The following is a 23,631-nucleotide window of genomic DNA, read 5'->3' as shown; positions in this document are numbered from 1 at the left end:
CGAAAGAATTTTCAAAAATTCTTTCACCAGATGTGGCCATCGTTGGCTGGGCCGACATTTGTTGCCCATCTCTAATGGCCTTTGAGGAGGTGGTGTGAGCTGTCTTCTTGAACCACTACTGTGATGTGGTGTAGGTGCTGTTAGGGAGGGAGTTCCAGGACTTTTAACCAGCAATAATGAAGAAATGGTGAAATAGCTCACAGCTGCCTACAAAATCTGGCCAATGAGTTATGAAAGGTAGGCTGAGTGATAATTATTGAGCCAGGAGGACTCCCATTCTTCTTTGAAGTACATTCAACAGGATGGACAGGCGGGACCTCATTTCACATTTCATTCAAAAGATGGCCCTTCCAACATTGCAGCACTCCGTCAGTAGCCGTGCTGGAGTGTCAGCTTAGATTTTGTGCTCAAGTCTCCAGATGATCCCACGTTTTCTAGAGTCTGTGATTGTAGGATACTTTTGCAGTGAATATGTATGCTTTCGGACATTCTGAGGACATGACAGACACCAAATAACAGAGCTCTGCATGCTGTGAATGTTTAGTGGGTTTTTATGAAATGCTTGCTTCGCATTCCAGATATTAACTGCTTAATTTAAATTGATAATTTTTTATACAGGTTCATAATTATATAGGTTAAGGTAGTGGGAGAAAGAAGGTGCGATCCTCCCAAAGCGGAACAAAGTCCCCTAGCGACGCATTTAGCCGCATGTTTCCGCGGCACATGTTTATGTGCCAAGGCTGCACACAGCCCCGTTAAAAAAAATATATTTTTATTGGCATTTTCAGTTTTATACCATTGCAATTCGTGTTTGTTTGCTGTACAGTACAAAAGATTTTCTTGTGTCTATTTACAATTTGTCACCGTCTAATTCGGTGAGCTATCCTTCTTCCCGTGCTCCCTAGCCCCCCTTTCCTAACCCCCCTTCCCTAGCACTTTCCCCTGATGTCCTGCCTGCTCCTTCGGGGGGGGGGGGGGGGGGGGGGGGTGTCCCCGCCCGGTTCTCCCCCTTACCCCCTTTTTTCCTGCCAATTTCGGCCGCATCTGTCTTGTGGGTGGGGGGTGGGGGGTTCTACCCCCTCCCCCTTTCTTCGTGTTGTTTCTTTCATCCCCCTCAGGCTCCCTCTTCTCCTCCTTCCTCCCCCCCCCCCCCCCCCCCCCCCCCCCACAACCTTGGACAATGTTCCTAACATTTCTCTTTTACTTTCCAGTTTTCCTCTCTGCCACTTGCTGTTGGCCTCAAACAGGTTTTGGAACAGGCCAACAAGTTGCCCCATGCCTTCCTCCGACCCTTGAATAGCGTCGGCCCCCTTCCCCATGTGTAGCTCTGGCTGCTCTGATACCCCGAAGATTGCCACTATTGGGCATGGCTTCACCCTCACCCCCACAACCTTGGACATTGCCTTGGAGAAGGCTGTCCAGAACCCAGCAAGCTTGGGGCAAGCCCAAAACATGTGGGTGTGGTTGGCCGGGCCCCTCTGGCATCGCTCACATTTGTCCTCCACCTCCGGGAAGAACCTATTCATTTGGGGTCTGGTCAGATGCGCTCTGTGCACCACTTTGAGCTGCATTAGGCTTAGCCTTGCGCAGGAGGAGGTGGAGTTGGCCCTGCACAGTTCGTTCCAGAGCCCAAACCCACCTGTCCCGGTTTGCCCCCTCATTTCCATCTGATCTCCTCTAGTGGCGTTGGAGCTCTGTCCAGTAACTGTCCATATATTTTTCCATATAGTCCCCCTTCTTTCCTGTCTGTATTCATCAGGTCCTCTAATAGTGTTGTCTTGGCGCCCTGGGGTATCCTCCTGTCTCTTTGCAGAGGAAAGGTTTATTTGTAGGTGTCTCATTTCCTGTGCTGTCGGTAGTTCCCATTCCTCCATCAGTTCATTCAGCGTCGCTAGTCTGTTTCCTAGCGAGAAACACTTCCTTTTAGAGAGAGATCGGGACGCCACTTTGATATGGCATCACGATCTCCGAGGCCCCCGAAAATATCCCCAACCTTATCCCAAGCCCGAATACAATATGGTAGCGTCCCCGGCACCCGCACCCCCCCACCACCCATGGTGGGCATCCCCAGCCCGATCGCACACGTGCGTATACAAAATGCCAGCTTGGCACCCTTCGTAGAGCCAACCTGGCACCCTGGCAGTGCCCATGCCAGCTGGCAGTGCCACCTGGGCACCTTGGCAGTGCCAGGCTAGGACCCAAGTGGCACTTCCAGGGTGCCAGGCTGGCACTGCTAAGCTACCAGGGTGGCATCAGCAGTACCAGAAAACCACCCTGCCCAAAGGGCATGCACCCAGGGGCCTCCAAGTGGCGTTCCGTCTCATCCCCGTTTGTGGGAACCAGTACCAAATGGCACTCGGCCAAGGTCTCTGAGGCAAAGGGATTGAATCCGAAAGCCTCAGGTACCTCGGAAATCTGAATATGAGAGTGAGCTTACTGCCTCGCTCTAAGAGACAGATTCGCTAAAAAGTAATCCCGCCCATTGTGGGCAGGATTCACAGCACAACATCTCACAAGGTTGCGTTGCATCTCGCGAAGCCTCCCAGCTTTCAACGACCATGTTGCGCCGCGGCGAGCTGCTTTTCCGGCACAGCGTGCCCGGAGGATCGTGCCCAGAGTTTCAGGTCAACTTATTAATAATTCCTGTCAGCATCCCACAAAGTGAATTCAAAGTTTATGTAGAGGGAACAGCATCTGTTAATCTCACTTACTTGAGGAATTCACATCTTTTTCTGTCATTTTCTTTGTACTTGTAATTGGTTAGCTTTAGAATCCTGCCAAGGTGGAGAGGGAACCAACAGAGAGCAAAAATCACAACTAAAAACAAAACGGTTTTGGCCACCTCTCGACGCTGAAAGATAAACACATTAAGAACAGGCTTTAGTTCAATGGGTACCAGCTACTCATACAGAGCCTCAAACAAAACTGATACTTCTCCACACAAATGTTTCTAAATTGACAGGAATCCTTTGGATGTATTGTGTGACAGGAATCCTTTGGATGTATTCACCAAACAAATAGATCTAATCAAATAATGCACAGCACAAGCTGGTGAAAGGTCACAAGGAGCTGATTTTGACTTTGTATAATAGTAAAAAATGTGCAATTAAATAAAAACGGGCGGCAAGGTGGCACAGTGGTTAGCACTGCTGCCTCACAGAGCCAAGGACCCGCATTCGATTCCAGCCTTGGGTGACTGTGGAGTTTGCACTTTCTCCCCCTGTCTGCGTGAGTTTCCTCCGGGTGCTCCGGTTTCCTCGCACAGTCCAAAAATGTGCAGGTTAGATGGGGTTATGGAGGAGTGGGCCTACGCAGGGCGTCCTTTTGGAGGGTTGCTACAGACTCGATGGGAATTGTAGGCATTCTATGGATAAAAATGGAGTTAGAATGGAGACTGCAGAGGGAGTTATACAAAATAGCCTGGGAAAAAAAAGTTATAGCCTTCAGAGAGAGAGTACAGCAAGGCCAGAGAGAGAATTATAGAGAGGAACCGCAGAGAGAGAGCACAACGTGATCAGAGAGACATTAAAAGAGAGAACTCGGATTTTTTTTACATTTTATTAAATATTTTTATTAAACGGAATGGCAGAATGTTCATCTTCAGTGCCTGGACTCGGCCTGCCAAGGACAGAGGGAGACTAGCCCACCTCTGTGGGTCCGTCTTAACCCTACCAATCAGACTCATAAAGTTTAATTTATGAAGCCAGGCCCAATCCCGTGCTACTTGCACCCTAAAATACCTAAAATGAGGGCCTGTCAAGTAAAACGGCAACACCCCTAAATTAGCTCCCTTCTATGGAGGGGTATCTGTAAACCACTCACTCTTCTTCAGGTTTAACTTATGTTCAGAGATCGCACTAGACCGCTTCAACAGTGCATTATACTCCCCATTGTCGGGACCGGGTCCGAAATGTACAGGAACGAGTCGTCAGAGTACTTGCCCAGTCGGAGAATCACCGGGGGGGGGGGGGGGGGCAGCTCGAATCCCGCCCCGCCGCTCCAACACCGGCTGCCATATTCTTCGCCGCCAGTTTTCAGGTGGGGCAGGGATCACGCCACACCGGTCAGGGGCCGTTGGCAGAGACCCCCCTGGCAATTCTCCAGGCCCTGATGGGCCGAGCAGCCGTCAGTTTCTGGCCAGTCCCACTTGGGTGGATAGGACATGGTCCCACACGGCGGGACCTGGCTGGTGCGGTCCTCGGGGGGGGGGGGGGATTATCCAGATCTGCGGGCGGGTCTGTGCCGTGGGGGCACTCCTTCCTTCCGCGCCGGCCCCTGTAGGGCTCCGCCATGGCCGGCGCGGAGAAGACACTCTGATGCGCATGCGCCAGAATACGCTGGCCGGTCTGCGCATGCGCTAAACCACGCCGGCGGTTCTGCGTATGCGCTAACTCACGCAGTCCCTTTGGCGCCAGCTGGCGTGGCACCAACCACTCTGGGGCTGACCTACCCCCTGGAAGTGCGGAGAATTCCACAACTTCCGGTTGGCCCGACGCTGGAGTGGTTTGCGCCGTTCTTGGTTCGCAGATTGCGGTGAATCCTGCCTCCTATGTCCATTCCTCCCCCCTAACTATTCCCCGCCACTCACCCGAATTCCTCAACACAATGGCCAAAGGCTCTATCGCCAACGCAAATAAGAGCGGGGACATAGGGCCCTTGTTCCCCCATACAGTTGATAGTATTCATGCGAACACTAGCCTTAGGTTCCCTGCATAACAGTCTCACACACGACACAAACTTGGGCCCAATCCTGAACCGCTCCAAAACCACAGATACTTGCACTCTACCCTGTGGAAGACCTTTTACGCATCCACAACACCACAATGACCTCCTTCTCCCCGCCCCCACCAGCGAGGATAAGATCACCTTTAACAGGCACTGGACATTAAAGGATAACGACCTACTCTGCACAAACTCCACTTGATCCTTCCGACAATGCTCGGGACGCACTCCTCCAGTCTGAGTGCCAGCACCTTTGCCAGGATCTTTACATCTGTGTTCAATAATAAAATCGGCTGATACAACCGCATTCCACAGGGTCCTTCTCCTTCAGAAGGAGCGAGATAGATGCCTACATTATCGTCTCCGGAGCGACCACCGGGTCCTTCTCCTTCAGAAGGAGCAAGATAGATGCCTACATTATCGTCTCTGGAGCGACCACCAGGTCCTTCTTCTTCAGAAGGAGCGAGATAGATGCCTACATTATCGTCTCCGGAGCGACCACCGGGTCCTTCTCCTTCAGAAGGAGCGAGATAGATGCCTACATTATCGTCTCTGGAGCGACCCCCGAGACAGTGAGTCCTCAAATGCCTCCATTAACAATGGTACAAGCTGGTCAGCAAACCTTTTATAAAATTCCACCAGGGACCCATCCGGTCCCAGCACCTTACCCGCCTGCTTTTTTTCCGATTGCCTTCACCTTCTCGGGCACAGCCACCAGCCCACCTCCTATATCCTTCACCTGAACAATCTCCAAGGAAGCTGCCTGTCATCTAGAGTTATCGAAAAGAATCGCATAGAAAGAGCACAGCAAGACCAGAGAAAGAATTATAGAGGGGAATCACAGAGAGAGAGCACAAGACCAAAGAGAGAATTATAGAGAAGAACAGCGAGATAGAGCAAAGCAAGACCAAAGGGAGAATTAGAGAGAGGAATCATGAAGAGAGAGCCCAGTAAGACGAGAGAGAGGATTATAGAGAGGAATCTCAGAGAGAGCGAGAGAGAGCAGCAAGACCAGAGAGAGAGAGTTATACAGAGGAATCACAGGGAGAAAGTACAACAAGATCAGAGAGAGTTATAGACAGGAACCTCACACGGAGAGAGAGAACAGCAAGACCAGAGAGAGTTATAGAGAGGAAACATGGAGAGAGAGCACAGCAGACCACAGAGAAAGAGTTAAAGAGAGGAACCACAGAAAGAGCACAGCAAGACCAAAGATAGAATTATAGTGAGGAACCAGCGAGACCAAATAGGGTGTTACTGAGAGGAACCAGAGAGCGAGAGCACAGCAAGACCAAAGAGAGAGTTAGAGAGAGGACTCATGGAGTGAGAGCACAGCAAGACCACAGAGAGTTATAGAGCGGAATCATAGAGAGAGAGAACAGCGAGACAAAAGAGAGAGTTGTTATGGAGAGTTACAAAGCGGTACCCTGGAGACCTTCAGGAATCAGTGCCCACTGACTGAGTTTGAGCATCACATCACAGGAAAGCCGTAAGCTGACTGGTTGTGTAACTGCTGTTAAAGAGTGTCTGTAGTTGATAGTGAAGAGGATAGCTGTTAACTTCAGAACTATATCAATGGTTTGGTTGAGAGGGCAGAGAAGTGGCAAATGGAATTTATTCCGGAAAATATGAGGTAATGCATTTGGGGAGGACAAGCACAATAAGGGAATACTCAGCAAATGGGAAGATATTTAGGAGTTGAGGAAGTGGGAGACCTTGGGGTACATGTTCACAGGTCCTTGAAGGCAGCAGGAGAGCAGCAGGCAGCAAGGTGATCGAGATAGCATATGGAATACTTTCCTTTATGGGGAGAGGTACTGAATACAAAAACAGGGATTTAATGCTGGAAATGTATAAAAAGTTGGTTCGGCCAGAGTTGGAATTGTGTGTACAATTCTGGTCACCACATTACAGGAAGGGCATAATTTCTCTGGAGAGGGTGTAGAGGAGATTTAATAATAATAATCTTTATTACTGTCACAAGTAGGCTGACATTAACACTGCAATGAAGTTACTGTGAAAAAGTTTCAAGCACGTTGCCAGGCCTTGAAAATTACAGCTATGGGGGGAGATTGGAAAGGCTAGGATGGTTTTCCTGAGACCAGAGGAGGCTGAAGGGTGACCTAATTGAAGTATACAAAATTATGAGGAGGCGAGACAGGAAAAATCTGTTTCCCATAGCTGAGGGGTAAATTACCAGGGAGTATGGATTTAAGGTGATTGGTAGAAGGATTAGAGGAGGCATAAGAAAAAACGTTTCACCCAAGAGGGTGGTGAGGATCTGGAATTCGCTATCCAAGTTGGTTTTGAGGCTAAAATACTCACCTCCTGGATCTGCACCTGAAATGCTGTAACCTGCGAGGCTATGGACCAGTTGTTGGAAAGCAGGATTAAAATGAGCAGCTAGTTATTTTTTTTGGCCGGTGCAGACATGATGGGCTGAATGGCCTCTTTCTGCCCATCACGTTTCTATGGTTCTATGCTGCTTTTAGGGTGTGTGTGAATAGCCGACGATTAGAAAATCATAAATAAAACTTTAAAAAATATATTTAGAGTACCCAATTATTTTTTTTTCCAATTCAGGGCCAATTTAGTGTGGCCAATCCACCTAACCTCCACATCTTTGGGTTGTGGTAGTCACCACTAGTGGTATATTATATATTATGGCACTGCCCGCATATTAGAGGTACAATGGTAAATCCCTGCCTGCTGGCTCCGCCCAGCAGGCGACGTATAAAAGTGTGTGCTCTCCGGTGCTGCAGCCACAGGAGGCACAACATCTTGTTCAATAAAGCCTCAATTGTTCCATCATTCTCGTCTTGTGGTAATTGAAGGTGCATCAGGGGTGAAACCCATGCAGACATGCGGAGAATGTGCAAACTCCACACAGATAGTGACCCAGGGCCGGGATTGAACCTAGGTCCTCAGCACCGTAGGCAGCAGTGCTTTTTGTTTTTAAATTTAGAGTACCCAATTCATTTTTCCAATTAAGGGACAATTTAGCATGGCCAATCCACCTACTCTGCACATCTTTGGGTTGCGGGGGCGAAACCCACGCAGACACGGGGAGAATGTGCAAACTCCACACGGACAGTGCCCCAGAGCCGGGATCGAACCTGGGACCTCGGCGCCGTGAGGCTGCAGGGCTAACCTACTGCGCCACCGTGCTGCCCCTTATGCAGCAGTGCTAACCACTGCGCCGCTGTCCCGCCCAATAAATCTCTTAAGTAGCTTATAATTAATTAGGAAACACAAGCAGAAAGAAAAAAGCTAGCGAGACTACTGTTTGCTTTGAGTGGCAAGGTTTATTTTATTACCAAGGTTTAAATTAGTGTAAGTGGTGATGAGGAGAGGCATTAAGAAAATTATTAATTAATTAGTCAATTAAAACACAATAAAGATGTGTTGCAGCTGCAATTTGTGAGCGCTCTTGGACACCAGTATGATCCTTGGCAAACATGTCTGCAGTATATGGTGACCGCTGGAGGAGCTTCGGCTCAAAATCAAAGAGCTCCAGATATTGCTCAGCATCAAGGAGGGAGCAAGTTAACTGGACCTTTATTTCCAGAAGGCAGTCATACGCCTTAGGATAGGGTTTTCTGGTCATGGCCTGCCGGCTACCCAGTCAAATTCTATAAGAGGTTTTCAGAGATATATATTTTTTTAATTTAGAGTACCCAATTATTTTTTTTCCAATTAAGGGGCAATTTAACATGGCCAACCCACCTACCTTGCACATCTTTGGGTTGTGGGGGTGAAACCCACGCAGACACGGGGAGAATGTGCAAACTCCACACGGACAAGTGACCCAGGGCTGGGATTCTAAGCCGGGTCCTCAGCGCCGTAGGTAGCAATGCTAATCATTGTGCCACGTGCTGCCCCGTTTTTCAGAGATATTGAGCCCACTGCTGGTGAGGATATTTAATGAAGCAAGAGAGAAGGGAGTTCTCCCCCCAACAATGTCGCAGACCACGATTTCATTGATCCTGAAACGGGAGAAGGATCCGGAGCAATGCGGGTCGTATAGGCTAATTTCTCTACTGAATGTGGACGTCAAACTGCTGGCTAAGATACCGGCCACAAGGATAAAGGACTGCGTCCCAGGGTGATAGGGGAAGACCAGACGGGATTTGTAAAGGGCAGGCAACTCAAGGCCAATGATCGAAGGCTTTTGAATGTTATTATGGTGCCCTCAGAGGGAGAGGAAGTGGAGGTGGTGGTAGCGATGGATGCAGAGAAGGCTTTTGATCAGATGGAGTGGAATTACCTGTGGGAGGCGCTGGGAAGGTTTGGGTTTGGTGAGGGCTTTATTGACTGGGTGCGGTTGTGGTTGAAGTGGGTAGTGGGGGAGGGGTCGGCATGGGAGCAGATGGAGGCGGCATCGTGCAAAGACACCAGTTTAGGAGTACTGATAACGGTGCCTCTTCCGTTCTCACCAGCCCAATACTCCACACGTCCAGTGATGGTGGTGGCTCTGAGAATCTGGGGGCAGTGGAGGAGATATAAGAGAGTGGAGGGAGCATCGGTTTGGACCCCGATTTATAATAATCATTGGTTTGTGCCGGGTAGGCTGGATGGTGGGTTCCGGAGATGGCAAAGGGCAGGAATTAGGAGGATGGGGGATCTATTTATAGATGGGAGCTTTCCCAGCTTGAAAGCCTTGGAGGATAAATTTGAATTGCCAGCAGGGAATGGGTTTAGGTATTTGCAGGTGTGAGACTTCCTGAGAAAGCCTTTCTGCTGCTGCCACCACGGGGAATACAGGACAGAGTAGTCTCCAGTACCTGAGTGGGAGAGGGGAAGGTATCGGATATTTACCAGGAGCTTTCGGAGGCGGAGGAAACTCCGGTGGATGAGCTTAAGGGCAAGTGGGAGGACGGGCTAGGAGGAGAGATAGAGGCGGGTCTATGGGCGGATGCCCTAAGCAGGGTTAATACCTCCTCATCATGTGCCAGGCTCAGCCTGATACAATTTAAGATAGACCACCGGGCAAACATGACAGCGGCGAGGATGAGCAAGTTTTATGGGGTAGAGGATAGGTGTGTGAGGAGCACGGGAAGCCCATGTTCACATATTTTGGGCATACCCGAAGCTTTGAAGGTTTTCTGAGGCAATGTCCACGGTGCTAAAAACATGGGTGGTGCCGAGTCCGGAGGTAGCAATCTTTGGAGTGTCGCAAGAGCCGGGAGTCCAGGGGGTGAAAGAGGCTGACATCTTGGCCTTTGCCTCCCTGGTAGCCCGGAGATAGATCTTATTAATGTGGAGGGACTCGAAGCCCCCAAGTGTGGAGACCTGGGTTAGTGACATGGCTGGGGTTCTCAGTCTCAAGAAAATAAAGTTTGCCTTAAGAGGGTCAATGTTAGGGTTCACCCGGAGGTGGCAGCCGTTGGGCTACTTTCTCGGGGAAAATTAAAATGTCAGCAGATGCAGTATTCCAGGAAGGGCGGTGGGGGGGGGGGATTGTTATTTTATGGTTAATAAAAATTTTCAAATACCTCAATAGAAATATTTTTTAAAAAAAGGATAGGGTTTTCTGATCTCGTCAGCGACAGGGGGGTGCGACTGCAAGTGAGGAAGATATGGAGACTTGAGAAGGTGAAAAGTGGAGCAACCTCAAACCTTGAAATTACCGAACAGATTTGAGGACCTTGTAGCTTGCATGGATGGTGAGGTGGGTGGTGCTGCATGGTGGATGGACAGACTGACCATGGCACCGTGATACAGGAAGCCATTCATATGCAGAAAGTAAATAGGAATATAGTGGTAGAGATGGATTGTATAGTAACTAAGAGCGTAAGTCCAGCAGGCTGTGTTGTCTGGCTGGTGCTCAGATATGGAACATCTTGGGGCTGGGAAAGAACTTGCAATGGGAAGGGCAGGATTCATTGTTGTGGTTAAATGATATAGATGGGACTTCCGGTGGCAGCTATGAAGGAGTAAGTTGCACATTTGGTGGCTCCCGCTCTGGTCGGACTTTTGGACCTTTTCCCACGATTTTCTAGCGGACTTACATTGTAAAACGGATGTTAGTGGCAATTCTCGACTGAATTCCCACTTCGGTGCAAGGAGAAAAGGACTAGAAGTGTTCGTAAGGGCAGAAACAAAAAGATAGAGAAGACTTGGGCTGTAGTTGCAACAGAAAACAGAATGGCGGAGGGTCGTACCTCTGGCTTGTCGACCCAGCAGTCTATGGAGCAGCTGATGCGAGTCATCCAGGAAGGCTTTGCTACGCAGAAATGGGACTGCTTGGACCCGATAAAAGAGCCAATTGAGCAGCTGGAGCTCAGATTGGACACCAAGGATCAGGCGATCCAGAAGGCGGAGAAGGCTCTGTCTGAGCAGGAGGAACATCAGACTGCGGTGGAGCTGGAGGTGGGGATACTGAGAGACCAGCAGAAGAAGCTCCTGGAGAAGGTGGAGGACCTAGAGAATAGGTCCAGCCGACAGAACCTAAGAATCGCCGGGCTCCCGGAGGGGTCCGAAGGAACGGACGCTGGGGCATTCATCGCAGACATGTTTCAGAAGCTGCTGGGGGATGGAGCATTCGCCCGGCCCTTGGAGGTGGACAGGGCTCACAGAGCACTCGCAAGGAAGCCACGAATGGGAGATCCCCCGAGGGCAATGGTGTTGAGATTCCACAGGTTCTTGGATAAGAAGCGTATTCTACAGTGGGCCAAGCAGACATGGAGCTGTATGTGGGACAATAGCATCCTGCGGGTTTACCAAGACCTGAGTGTGGAGGTGGCCAGGAGGAGAGCAGGCTTCAACCAGATCAGGGTGATCCTTTTCAAGAAAAAGGTGAAGTTTGGACTATTATACCCAGCCCATCTCTGGGTCACGCATGAGGATCAGCACTTCTATTTCGAGTCGCCTGAGGTTGCGTTGGACTTTGCGAAAAAGAAAGGGCTGGTGGTGGACTGAGAACTTTTAAGCTTGGCTTCAACGTTCATGTTTTTGTTTTTTCTTTTTGTTTCTCTGTTTTTGTAAAAAAGTTTCTCGTTTTGCGTTTTATGGAAGATGCTTGTGATGCCGTTTGCATTGATTTGGAATCAGCAGTAGAGCTGAGTGAGTTGAGGTTTTAATTTGCACTTTTGGGGGATGGAGGTATGCTTGTTTTGATCTTTGTGTTTTCTGTTGGGCAATTGTGTGGGGATTGTTTGATGTTGGAGTTTGTATGAGTTGGGGGGGGAACAATAGGTGGGAGACTATCTGGCGCCAGGGATGGGGGCCACCAAGCTAGCTGGGTGAGCTAGCTCTCGGAAGCGCAGTGGGGGAGGTGCATATGTTTGCTTTAGGAAAGGGGTTGGGTGACAGGGTGTTGTTGCTGGGGGGGGGGGGAGTGAATATTCTGCTGACGAGGGAGGGACTTGGGCTGAGGGACAGAGAGGAGGTTGGGGGCTGCCTCGGGATGGATCGGTGGAGGTGCGGGGCACGGGCTGGAGGCAGGCCTAAAAAAGGGGATGGCTGATCGGTGGAGGGGGGGGTGGCAATGAGCCCCCTAACTAGGCTGATCACCTGGAATGTTCGAGGGTTAAATGGACCGGTCAAAAGGGCACGTGTGTTCGTGCATTTTAGGGGATTGAAGGCGGACGTGGTAATGTTGCAGGAGATGCATCTTGGAGTAATGGACCAGGTTAGACTGAGGAAAGGCTGGGTCAGCCAGGTGCTTCACTCAGGACTAGATTCAAAGACAAGAGGGGTCGTGATCCTGATCAATAAGCGAGTGGTGTTTGAGGTGTGTAGAATAGTCTCAGACGTGGGAGGTTGGTACATTATGGTCAGTGGGAAGCTAGAGGGGGTGCAGGTGGTATGAGTTAATGTATATGCGCCAAATTGGGATGATGTGGAGTTTATTAGGAGGATGCTGGGAAAGATACCAGACCTGGACTTGCACAGGTTGGTCATGGGAAGGGATTTCAACACAGTTATGGACCCTGGCTTGGACCGGTCAAGCTCAAAAACGGGCAGGGTGCCAGCAATGGCAAAGGAACTAAGAGGGTTCATGGAGCTGATTGGGGGGGGGGTTTGGATCCATGGAGATTTGGGCAGCTGAGGGTGAAGGAGTTCTCCTTCTACTCACACGTGCAAAAAGTGTATTCCCAGATTGATTTCTTTATTTTGAGCAGGGCCTTTCTGGATGGGGTAGTGGACATGGGGTACTCGGTGATTACAATCACAGACCATGCTCCGCACTGGGTTGACCTGCAGGTTAGTAAAGACAGTAACCAGCACCCGCATTGGAGGTTGGATGTGGGACTTTTGGCGGATGAATGGGTGTGCGAGCGGTTGAGGACATGCATTCAAAGCGACCTGCAGGTCAACGACATGGGGAAATTTCAGCAGCGATGGTCTGGGAAGTATTGAAGGCGGTGGTCAGAGGGGAGCTGATCTCGATACGGGCCCATAGGGAGAAGGTGGACAGGGCAGAGACGGACTGACTGGTAAAGGCGATATTACAGATCGATAGGAGGTATGCAGAGACCCCGGAGGCAGGGATTTTAAGGGAACGGGACTTTTTAGCTTGCGGATCACAGGGAGGGCGGTGGAGCAGCTGGGAAAGGCGAGGGGGCACGATTTATGAACATGGAGAGAAGGCCAGCAGAATGCTTGCACAGCAGCTTAGGAAGAGGGAGGCAGCTCGGGCGATAGGGAAAGTAAAGGACGGAGAGGGGAATCTGGTTGGAGATTCAGCAGGGGTGAATAAGGCGTTTCGGGATTTCTACAGTAGGCTGTATAGGTCGGAACCCCCTACGGGGCCGGAGGGGATGAGGCACTTCTTAGAGGGGCTGAATTTCCCAAAGGTGGACTGGGAGCGGGTAGAAGGGCTGAGGGCCCCAATTGGGCTGAAAGAGATAGTGGAGGGCTTGAAGGCTGTGCAGGCAGGTAAGGCCCCGGGTCCGGATGGGTACCCAGTAAAGTTTTATAAAAAATTCTCTGGGATATTGGGGAGAGTGTTGAGGATGTTCAATGAGGCAAGGGAAAGAGGGGTGCTGCCCACGATGATGTCACAGGCCACGATTTTGCTGACTCTGAAGCGGGACAAGAACCCAGAGCTGTGTGGGTCCTACAGGCCAATATCCCTGTTGAATGTAGATGCCAAGATGCTGGGCAAAATGTTGTCCTCCAGGATTGAGAATTGTGTTCCGGACGTTATTGGGGCGGACCAGACGGGGTTTGATAAGGGCAGGCAGTTGTTGGCCAATGTAAGAAGGTTGTTAAACGTGATCATGATGCCCCCGGGAGGTAGGGACGTGGAGGTCGTGACAGCAATAGATGCAGAAAAGGCTTTTGATCGGGTAGAATGGGATTATCTGTGGGATGTACTGGGACAGTTCAGATTCGGGCGGGGCTTTATTGACTGGGTCAGGTTACTGTATCAGGCTCCTGTGGCAAGTGTACGGATGAATAGGACAACTTCGGACTATTTTAGACTGCACCAGGAGATGAGAGAGGGATGCCCCCTCTCCCCACCTTTGCGCTGGCTATAGAGCCGTTGGCAATTGCTCTGACAGCCTCAAGGGGCTGCATGGGACTGGTCCGGGGGGGGTGGGGGGGGTGGAGCACAGGGTTTCACTCTATGCGGATGATCTGCTTCTGTACGTTTGGGATCCAGTAGAGAGGATGGAAAAAATCATTTTGCAAATTGCACTATGTTTATGGTCTCATTTGTATTGTTTATTTTGTTGTTGTTACTATACCAAAAATACCTCAATAAAATGTTTATTAAAACAAAAATGATATAGATGGGAATAGGAAAGTGGTTTTGCTTCAGGAATAGAGCAGCTAGGGGCTAAATTATAAAGAAGGACCACAACCATAAGTATATAAAAAGGGATTAATGCGTTACTCAAAGCTTGGTGTGGGAGAAATGAGTTTCGATTTATAAGGCACTAGTGCAAATACTGGGGAATACTGGGGAAAGTAGAAGCTGTATCATTGGGATGGTCTTCACCTGACTGCTGGGACCAGTGTTCTTGCAAGTCACACAACTAAAGTGGGGGAGGAGAGTCTCCAGTTTTAACGATGTCGTCAACACTCTGCCTTCAGATGGGAGAATGCCACCCAATGTGTTTTGGACAATTTGTTAGGGCAGCATATTCGAGAGCCAACCGCAGAGCAGGCTGTCCTTGACCTGGTGATGTGCAATGAGAGAGGGTTATTTAATGACCCAATAGCTATGGGGCCTCCAGTCGGCAGTGATCATACAGGATTTAATTTCACGTTCAGTTTGAAAGAGAGAAGAGTGGATCTAAGACTGGTGTTTTAAACTCAAATAAAGGCAATTACAAGGGTATGAAGCCTGAACTGGTAAAAGTGAACTGGGAAAGTGGTTAAAGGATAAGACAGTAGAAATGCAGTAGCTGACAGTTGAGATATTTCATGACACTCAGAAAAAATACATTCCAGCCAGGAAGACTGTAGGAGGAGGAGGCTGTGTCATCTATGGCTAATTAAAGAAGTTGAAGATGGTGTAAAATTGGCATAAAAAGCATACAATTATTTGAAGATTAGTGTGGTGGCTCGAGACCTACACTAGAGGCTCCCAGTAACAAACAAAAGGGATTAGTGATGAGAGGCAAAGGCAGTGAGATAACAAGCACAGAACACTATACAACAGGTTTTTACACTTCAGCTCCCTGGTCCACACTGCCCATCGTCCTGCTCCCAGGGCCCCACGCAAACTCCCCAATTGGCTGCGTTTGTGTGTTCCTGTGCAATTGGCCTCAAACTGGTCACATGATCTGTGGAGCCACTGCCCTCGCCACTTAAGTTCCTGAACACACTATCCCAAAACTATGTACAAAAGTTATAATGGTTAACAAGCAGGGACAATCAAGGAAAGAGTGTCCATCAAAAGGTCAATTGGTCCGGAGCCCTCCATGTTTTCCTATATTCTGATATCTACAATAATGAACCAGGGGCTGGTTTAGCTCACTGGGCTAAATCACTGGCTTTTAAAGCAGGCCAGCAGCACGGTTCGATTCCCGTACCAGCCTCCCCGGACAGGCGCCGGAATGTGGCAACTAGGGGCTTTTCATAGTAACTTCATTGAGGCCTACTGATGACAATAAAGCGATTTTCATTTTCATTTGAAATAAAGTAGAACTACTGAGCTAAAGAAATACAAATTTGGTATGGGCTTACTGAGGCTCAAATTGATCTAGGGCTACGACACAAAACATACGGGAATTGGCAGCTAGTTTTACACGCCAATCATTGGGATTTTATCCATGTGTTCTACATGACTGAATCTGGCACGCAGGTTTGACAACCAGATTCATGAGGTGCTGAATTAAGAAGTAGAACACGTATGAGGATTTTGGAGACGGTAAATTAACAGTGTACTGAAATTATACTTTATCACAGCAAATAAATAGAAAAAAAACCTGATTCCTTCCAAAGCAACACTCTTTCAGTCTTTCGACCACCTTGTTAAAAAGTGGGCATGAACCTTATTCGCTGTAGAAAAGAATAATGTCGAGCGGAAGATGTAGCCAAAGCCAAAGATGTGCAGGTTCTGTGGATTGGCCACGCTAAGTATCCTCTTAGTGTCTTTTTTGAGGGTCACGAAGAGTCCAACATGAGTTTGTGAGTCAAACAAAACATATTATTTTAAATATAAGTTTAGAGTACCCAATTCTTTTTTTCCAATTAAGGGGCAATTTAGCATGGCCATTTCACCTACCTTGAATATCTTTTTGGGTTATGGGGGTGCGAACCACGCAGACACTGGGAGAATGTGCAAACTCCAGACTGACTAGGGCCCAGGATCGAACCCAGGTCCTCGGCGCCGTGCTAACCACTGCACCACCCTGCTAAGACAAACAAATCTTAACTTTATTTACACTAATATTTACACAGCACCAGTACTTTGCTACTGGTCTTCTCTCTAGCCGGTACCAACAGGCCAGCTCAATTTATACAACAGAAAAGGTTAAGGATTGCCCTACCCCGTATTGAAGAAGAATCCATGGGATAGCCAATTTTCCCCACCCAGTAGGATATGTGCAGGTTACAACAGTGTCCAAAGATGTACAGGTTAGGTAGGGTTATGGGTATAGCGCAGGGGAGTGGGCCTAGGTAGTGTGCTCCTTCAAAGGGCCGTGCAAACTCTATGGGCCAAATGGCCTCCTTCTGCACTGTAGGGATCCTATGGATTCTAAGATCAGGAAATTAGCTATTTAGGATAATGAGGAAAATTGAGGGAGCAAAAGGCCAACATGGTGACGATATATCGCGAGAATGGTAAAGAAAGGAACTGTTTTCTCTATTTTAAAGACAATTACAGCAGAAATAGAGGTTCAAACAGGTTGAAAATGGAGAGGGGTGGGGAGGTGAGATTAACATATTGTGTTTTGAAAAATCTACTATTGCTTGTGAAGATCTGATAACGTTTCAGAAAAGGATTAGTCAGTTCTCCACCAGTGGAAGTTAAAATGACCAAGAAGGAATTAAGAGCAAATTTACTTATGTGAGCTGAGGATGCTGCTGGAGAATTGGTATCACACTGAGAGTACCTTTAAATAGTTTCGGATCTACTCGCCTTGAGCCTGGCTTCTCATGGGAAGCACTGGGTTGGTGAATCAACTTTGTGATACTTTTATTAGGAATTATTAATGGTGCAATGTGTTTTATTAAGTTGTTCACAAAAGTTGTCAAAGAATCATAGAATTTACAGTGCAGAAGGAGGCCATTCGGCCCATCGAGTCTGCACTGGCCCTTGGAAAGAGCACCCTACCTAAGCTCACACCTCCACCCTATCGCCGTAACCCAATAACCCCACCTTACCTTTTAGGACACTAAGCGCAATTTAGCACGGCCAATCCACCTAATCTTTGGACTGTGGGAGGAAACCTGAGCACCTGGAGGAAACCCACGCAGATACGGGTGGAATGTGCAGACTCCGCACAGACAGTGACCTAAGCTGGGAATCGAACCTGGGACCCTGGTGCTGTGAAGTAACTGTGCTAACCACTGTGCTATCGTGTCCCACTGCGTATGACTGGAAAGGATGTGAAAGGTATGTAAATTATTCATTAACTGGTGAGACAAGGCCGATTCAGTCAAGTACTGGGACACTTTCGACCAAGGAATCTGGGATATGTTTAGACTTGGGCACAGCTCCTTTTTGACGTTAATTGATAGTCATAAGATTTTACCCGTTTCAAGTGCTCACTCAAGGCGACCCTGAAACTCTTATTCCTCTTGTTCAACATCTCACAGGTCATTCGAGTGTAGAAGAAAGCCGTGCAGACCAGGGGCATGCAGAAATAAAACCCAAACAACCACCAGTCCTTCACTCTGATGTAGAACTGAAAGAAAACAAAGAGCATTCCGTGAGACCGAAACCTAAAAGAGCATTCACAGGAAGAACATCTTCAAATATCTACACAGTGCCATTTTCTTTACATATTGAAAAGATAAGGCCCATACTACAGGGCACCACAATGGTCGAAAAGAGTTATGGCCTATATTTCCAGTTGATTGCAATGGCAGAATAGCTCTACCAAGACAAGGGCCTCCTCGCTTGAACCCTGGCCAGATTCCTGAGAGCAGAGATCTTTGAGCAAATTTGGTGGACTTGGTCACCCTTTTATTTTTAAATCCCCCCACAAGCTCTTAGTATACGTGGTGTTCTTAGTACCTTGCATAACAAGTGTGAGAAACCCAGCTTTACTAATGACATGCCATTTAGCTTTCCAACTAGTGTGCATTCCTAGTAATTGTTCTATGTAGCACACTTTTATTTTCCAACAAGCAACAGAGACTCAATTCCTGCAGTATTCAGCAACATTTTCTACTTCAGATTCTGACTGAATTATGGTTTACACTTTTTAGAGATTTTATTCAGATTTCAGACACCTTACATTTCAGTTGTTCTTTTTAGAAAACAGTGGTTATAGCTGCAAATTACATCTTATTTATAAGATACACCTAATGCTTAATTTAAACATTTCTTCAGTATCAGAAGTTATTTTCCCCGCAGTTCTGAATTTCTCTCTGGTGCATATTGTCTGTGGATTGATATGACAGTGAAGCTTTCCCTCCTGTTCTGTACCCAGCTACAATCAAGGATATGTGTGAGGTCTGTCATGGTTTACTCCCCGCTGTACGCTGCCCTGATACTCTATGGTTACATATCATTATAGGTAGAAAGAGAAAGACAATACACTGACAATTCACGGATCAACTTGATCACCAGCCCTCAAATCCCACTATTTTCTATTTGTCCCATTGTTTGTCAGATATCCATTACTGGATGAACACAAATTCCTTTTTCCAAATATTGGGAAGATCAAAGCCACTATTTTTGATCCCCCCTTTAAACTCTGGGTGCGATCTAATCGAATGGGAACAGAGTGCTGTAACGAACACGTTTAGCCGGGTGTTTCCCGGCGCTAATTGCAGGAGGAGCTCACCCATAAGGGGGTTCTCGGCCCCCCCGACCCGACTGCACCCCCAGGCCTGATCCCCTTTGCGGGGAAAATGCCTGCCAGCTGACAGTGCCACCTGGGCACCTTGGCAATGCCAGGCTGGCACCCAGGTGGCTCCAGCAGTGCCACGGTGGCACCCTGTCCGGAGGGCTAGCACCTGAGAGCCTCAAATCCCCTGGGAGGCCCACCACAGGCTGTTGTGGAGACCAGCGCTGGTTAGAACCCAGCACCTCGGGTAGGTCATGGGAAAACATTTAATGGCACCGGAGCATGCAACTTTCTGCGAGCTCTCTCCCACAGATCCTCTTCCTACATCTCTTATAACCGTACTAACCTTTTAAAACTTAATTCTAACACTAACATTATCTCTAACCTTTCTCTTTTACGTTTTAGCACTACACTCCATATGCTCACCCGATGTCTGTCTATGTCTATGTATTTACATTGTGTATTTATTGTTTGTCCTATGTTTTTCAAGAATGGAACAATCTGCCTGAACAATACTTTTCACTCTACCTCCGTATAGGTGACAATAAATTAAAATCAAATTGAAGCATATCAGAGTGAGACTAAGGGCGGTATTCTCCGCGAACGGGTGGGGCGGGCCACTCCGGTGCCGTGGACTGGCGTGAACCACCCCGCCGTCAGGCCGCCCCAAAGGTGCGGAATCCTCAGCACCTTCAGGCGCTAGGCTGGCGGCGGAGTGTTTGGCGCCACGCCAACCGTTGCCGAAGGGCCTCCGCTGGCCGGCGCATGCGTGGGAGCACCAGCATGTGCTGGCGTCACCACAGCGCATGCGCAGGTGTGGAGGGAAAGAGTGCCTGCACAGCACAGGCCCGCCCGTGGATTGGCCCGTGGATCCACTGTGGAGGCACCCCGGGGCCAGATCCCCCCGTGCCCCCTGAGAACTCTGCAGGCCGCCGGTGGAGCCAGGTCCCGCCGGTAAGGACCTGTTGTGATTTACGCCAGCGGGACCCACCTAAAACGGGCGGCCACCCGGCCCATCGTGGGCCGGAGAATCGCCGGGGTGGCCGCTACCAGCAGCCGCTGACCGGCGCAGCGTGATTCCTGCCCCCGCCAAAACCCCAGCGCCAGAGAATACGGCAGCCGGCAGGGACGCGTTTCACGCTGCCCCCTCGGCGATTCTCCGACCTGGCGGGGATTCGGAGAATCCCGCCCTAACTGTTTCACTCTCAGATGCAGATTTGCATAATAGTGATCCCACCCACAATATGGGCAGGATTCAGATCATGACGTTTCGCGAGATCTGGGTAGATCCCAGAAGAGGGATCTCCCAGCATCTACCGGCCGTTCCGCGCTGCTTTTTGGGTGCAACACGGCCGGTGGATCGTGCCCTCTGGTTCCTAGCCATTGACTCCATCCCTCTTCCTGACATCTGTCTGAAGTTGAACCAGACCTTTCTCAACCTTGCTGTCATATTTGACATTGAGATGAGCATTAAACCACATGCCCACTTCATCACAACGGCTGCCTATTTCCACTTCTGTAACACGGCCAACTCCACCCTGCATCAGCTCATCTACTGCTAAAAGACTCATCTGTGCCTTTGTTACTTCTAGACTTGACTATTCCAATGGCTTCCTGGTCTGCTCCCAGAAATCTATGCTGCCTACATCCCAACATGCAGCAAGTCTTGTTCATTATTCTTATGCTTGTTGACCTAGATGACCTCCTGGTCAGCCAAAACCTCAATTTTAAAATTCTCATCTTGTTTTCATATTCCTCCACTGCCTTTGCCTCATCCTATCTCTGTAAGTTCCTGGAGATCTACAGCTTTCTGAGATCTCTGTGCTGCTCCAATCATGGTCTCGTGAGTTTCCCTGAGTTTAATCACTCCACCATTGACAGCCGTGCTGTCAGCTGCCTCCCCCTAAATACTGGGATTCCTTCCCTAAATTCCACCACCTCCCGCTTGCTCCTCCGTTAAGACGCTCCTTAAAACCTACCTCTTCATCCAAGCTCTTGATCATCTGTCCTAATATCCCTTTGCCGGCCTTACTGTTAAATTTTGCTTCATACCAAAGCATCTTAGAATCATCAGACACCTTAGAAATCCAAGTTGTTGGTCCCAGGTTCGATTTCCGCTTGGGTGACTGTCTGTGCAGAGTCTGCACGTTCTCCCCGTGCCTGCGTGGGTTTCCTCTGGGTGCTCCGATTTCCCCCCACAAGTCCCGAAAGACGCGCTGTGAGGTAATTTGGACATTCTGAATTCTCCCTCAGTGTACCCTGACAGGCGCCGGAATGTGGCGACTAGGGCTTTTTTCGCTGCTCCGACGCCGGCTGCCGAATTCTCCGGCACCGGTTTTTGGGCGGGAGTGGGGATCGTGCCGTGCCGGTCGGGGGCCATTGGCACCGCCCCCCCCCGGCAATTCTCTGGGCGCCAATGGGCCGAGCCGCCACCCGTTTTCGGCCAGTCTCGCCGGCGTGAAATAGATATGGTCCACCCTCTCGCGACCTGACTTGGAGGGCGGCTAGCAGAGTCCTCGGGGGGGGGGGGGGGGGGGCGGGGGGGGGGGGGGGGGGGGGGGGGGGCGCGGGGGGGGGGGATCCGGCCCGGAGGAGGACCCACCACGGTGGCCTGACCCGCGATCGGGCCCACCGATCTGCGGGCGTGTCTGTGCCGTGGGGGCACTCTTTCCCTCCGCACCGGCCTCTGTAATGCTCCGCCATGGCCGGTGTGGAGAAGAAACCCCCTGCGCATGTGCAGGAAACACGCCGGAGGTTCTGCGCATGCGCCAGAACACACTGGTGGTTCTGTGCATGTGGCAACTCGCGCCGGCCCACAGCGGCCATTTGGCCTAGCCCCTGGAAATATGGAGGATTCCGCAACTTCCGGGCAGCCCGACGCCGGAGTGGCTCGCGCCGCTCTTGGCATCGGGCCATCCGGCCTGTTGCGGGAGAATCTCGCCCAAAGAAAATCTTAATAAAATAAAAGGACAAATGATCTTTAATAAACTAGGATTACTTCTAGTTAATGTCTTTCTGAAGGTTAGGCCTTCAGTTGAGCACTCTTCTTTGAGCTTGTAATGATCTGCATTGCAGACTCAGAGAGACAGCAGGTACCAGCAGCAGAGAGAGGGAGAAAACCCAGCTCTTCTTCCTTCGAGGGTTTAGAGGGTTTGGCAAGGTTTCCTACTTTTTCTGTGAACTCAGGATCATAGGTTTACAGCAAAGATGTGCCAGACACTCACTGGTTGAAGAATAAAGCAGTTCGTTCAGCAAGACAGAGACTGCTCCTTCTCCTTCCAATGTCTTATTCAAGGTGTTCTGTCCTGCTCTCTGAGAAAGCATCATGCAGGAACCAATCACTGACTGTTGTCAGATAGAACACCACCCCTGGCCTTCACACAAGTTGCCAACCGATCAATCAAACCGACTGCCTCCAAAGCTGGTTCCTGAGATCCACTTGGCACCAAAGCCTCTGATTTCTCCTCTCAAAAATACAACACCTGGAACACAGGGCGCGATTCTCCGCTCCCCATGCAGTGTGGGAGAATCGTGGGAGGGCCCCCCGATAATTTTCACGCTCCCCTGGCGCCCCCTGCCCCCGCTCGGAAGAATCGCCGCTTGCCATTTTTCACGGGGACCGGCAATTCTCCGACCCCGATGGGCCGAGCGGCCGGCCGTTCACGACCGTTCCACGACGGCGGCAACCACACCTGGTCGCTGCAGTCGTGAAACGGGCACCGGATGCCCGTTTGGGGCTTCTAGGGGGCCGATAGAGCACCACAACTGTGCTCGGAAGGGGACAAGCCCGCGATCGGTGCCCACTGATCATCGGGCCAGCATCCAAAACGGACGCACTATTTCCCCTCCGCCGCCCGGCAAGACCAAGCCGCCACGCCGTGCGGCTGAGGGGAAAGACGGCCACCGCGCATGCACGGGTTTGTGCCTTCTGCGTGATGACGTCATCCGCGCATGCGCGGGTTGGAACTGGCCAACCTGCGCATGCGCGGCTGACGCCTATAGGCGTGCCGGCCGCGACATTCTCTGCGTGATGCCCCTGCGGCCGGGCGTTACGGAGCGCCACTCCTAGCCCCGCCGGGAGGGGAGAATAGGGGGCGAGGAGCGGCCTCCGAGGCCGTCGTGAAACTTGGCCGAGTTCACGACGGCCCTCCCGATATTTCCCGGGAGCGGAGAATCGCACCCACAATGTCCTGACAAGCAGGTTGCTTCAACTTGAGTCCTCTAATTAAAGGCACATTCTGATTATGGGTCCACGGATCAAAAATAATTAAATAAAATGAAAGGAAATAAACAGGAAGGCCTCTGACACTAACTAATGAAGGATATTTGAATCCTAGTGACTGTCATAATGGACTTAGTCGGTACTTTCAGTGCATTGGAAAAATCAGCTCACTGAAAGTAGGTAATTACAGACCAACTCCAACAGCCAAATAGCTACTACAGGGCTTTAAAGGTAAACAATCAGGTTTGAAGTAAATCAAACCAG

At 49.8% G+C, this 23,631-nt stretch overlaps 1 protein-coding gene across 2 annotated transcripts in view; it reads right to left on the bottom strand.

The window, feature by feature from the left end:
• Positions 1 to 23,631, bottom strand: part of ednraa (endothelin receptor type Aa) — a 71,027-nt gene that overhangs the window by 7,438 nt on the left and 39,958 nt on the right. Inside the window, exons 4-5 of one of the 2 annotated variants that reach the window (XM_038791956.1) lie at positions 17,883 to 18,035; positions 2,712 to 2,851 (exon numbers count right to left, since the gene is read on the bottom strand). In XM_038791956.1, coding sequence (XP_038647884.1) covers positions 2,712 to 2,851; positions 17,883 to 18,035 — 293 coding nt within the window. The remainder of the gene's footprint in view (positions 1 to 2,711; positions 2,852 to 17,882; positions 18,036 to 23,631) is intronic. The other variant, XM_038791957.1, reaches the window with a different exon arrangement.

Source organism: Scyliorhinus canicula, chromosome 3, assembly GCF_902713615.1.
Source record: "Scyliorhinus canicula chromosome 3, sScyCan1.1, whole genome shotgun sequence".
Taxonomy (NCBI): Eukaryota; Metazoa; Chordata; class Chondrichthyes; order Carcharhiniformes; family Scyliorhinidae; genus Scyliorhinus; species Scyliorhinus canicula.
Note: the sequence above shows the minus strand (reverse complement) of the source record. Positions and strands in the feature narration are given on the sequence as shown.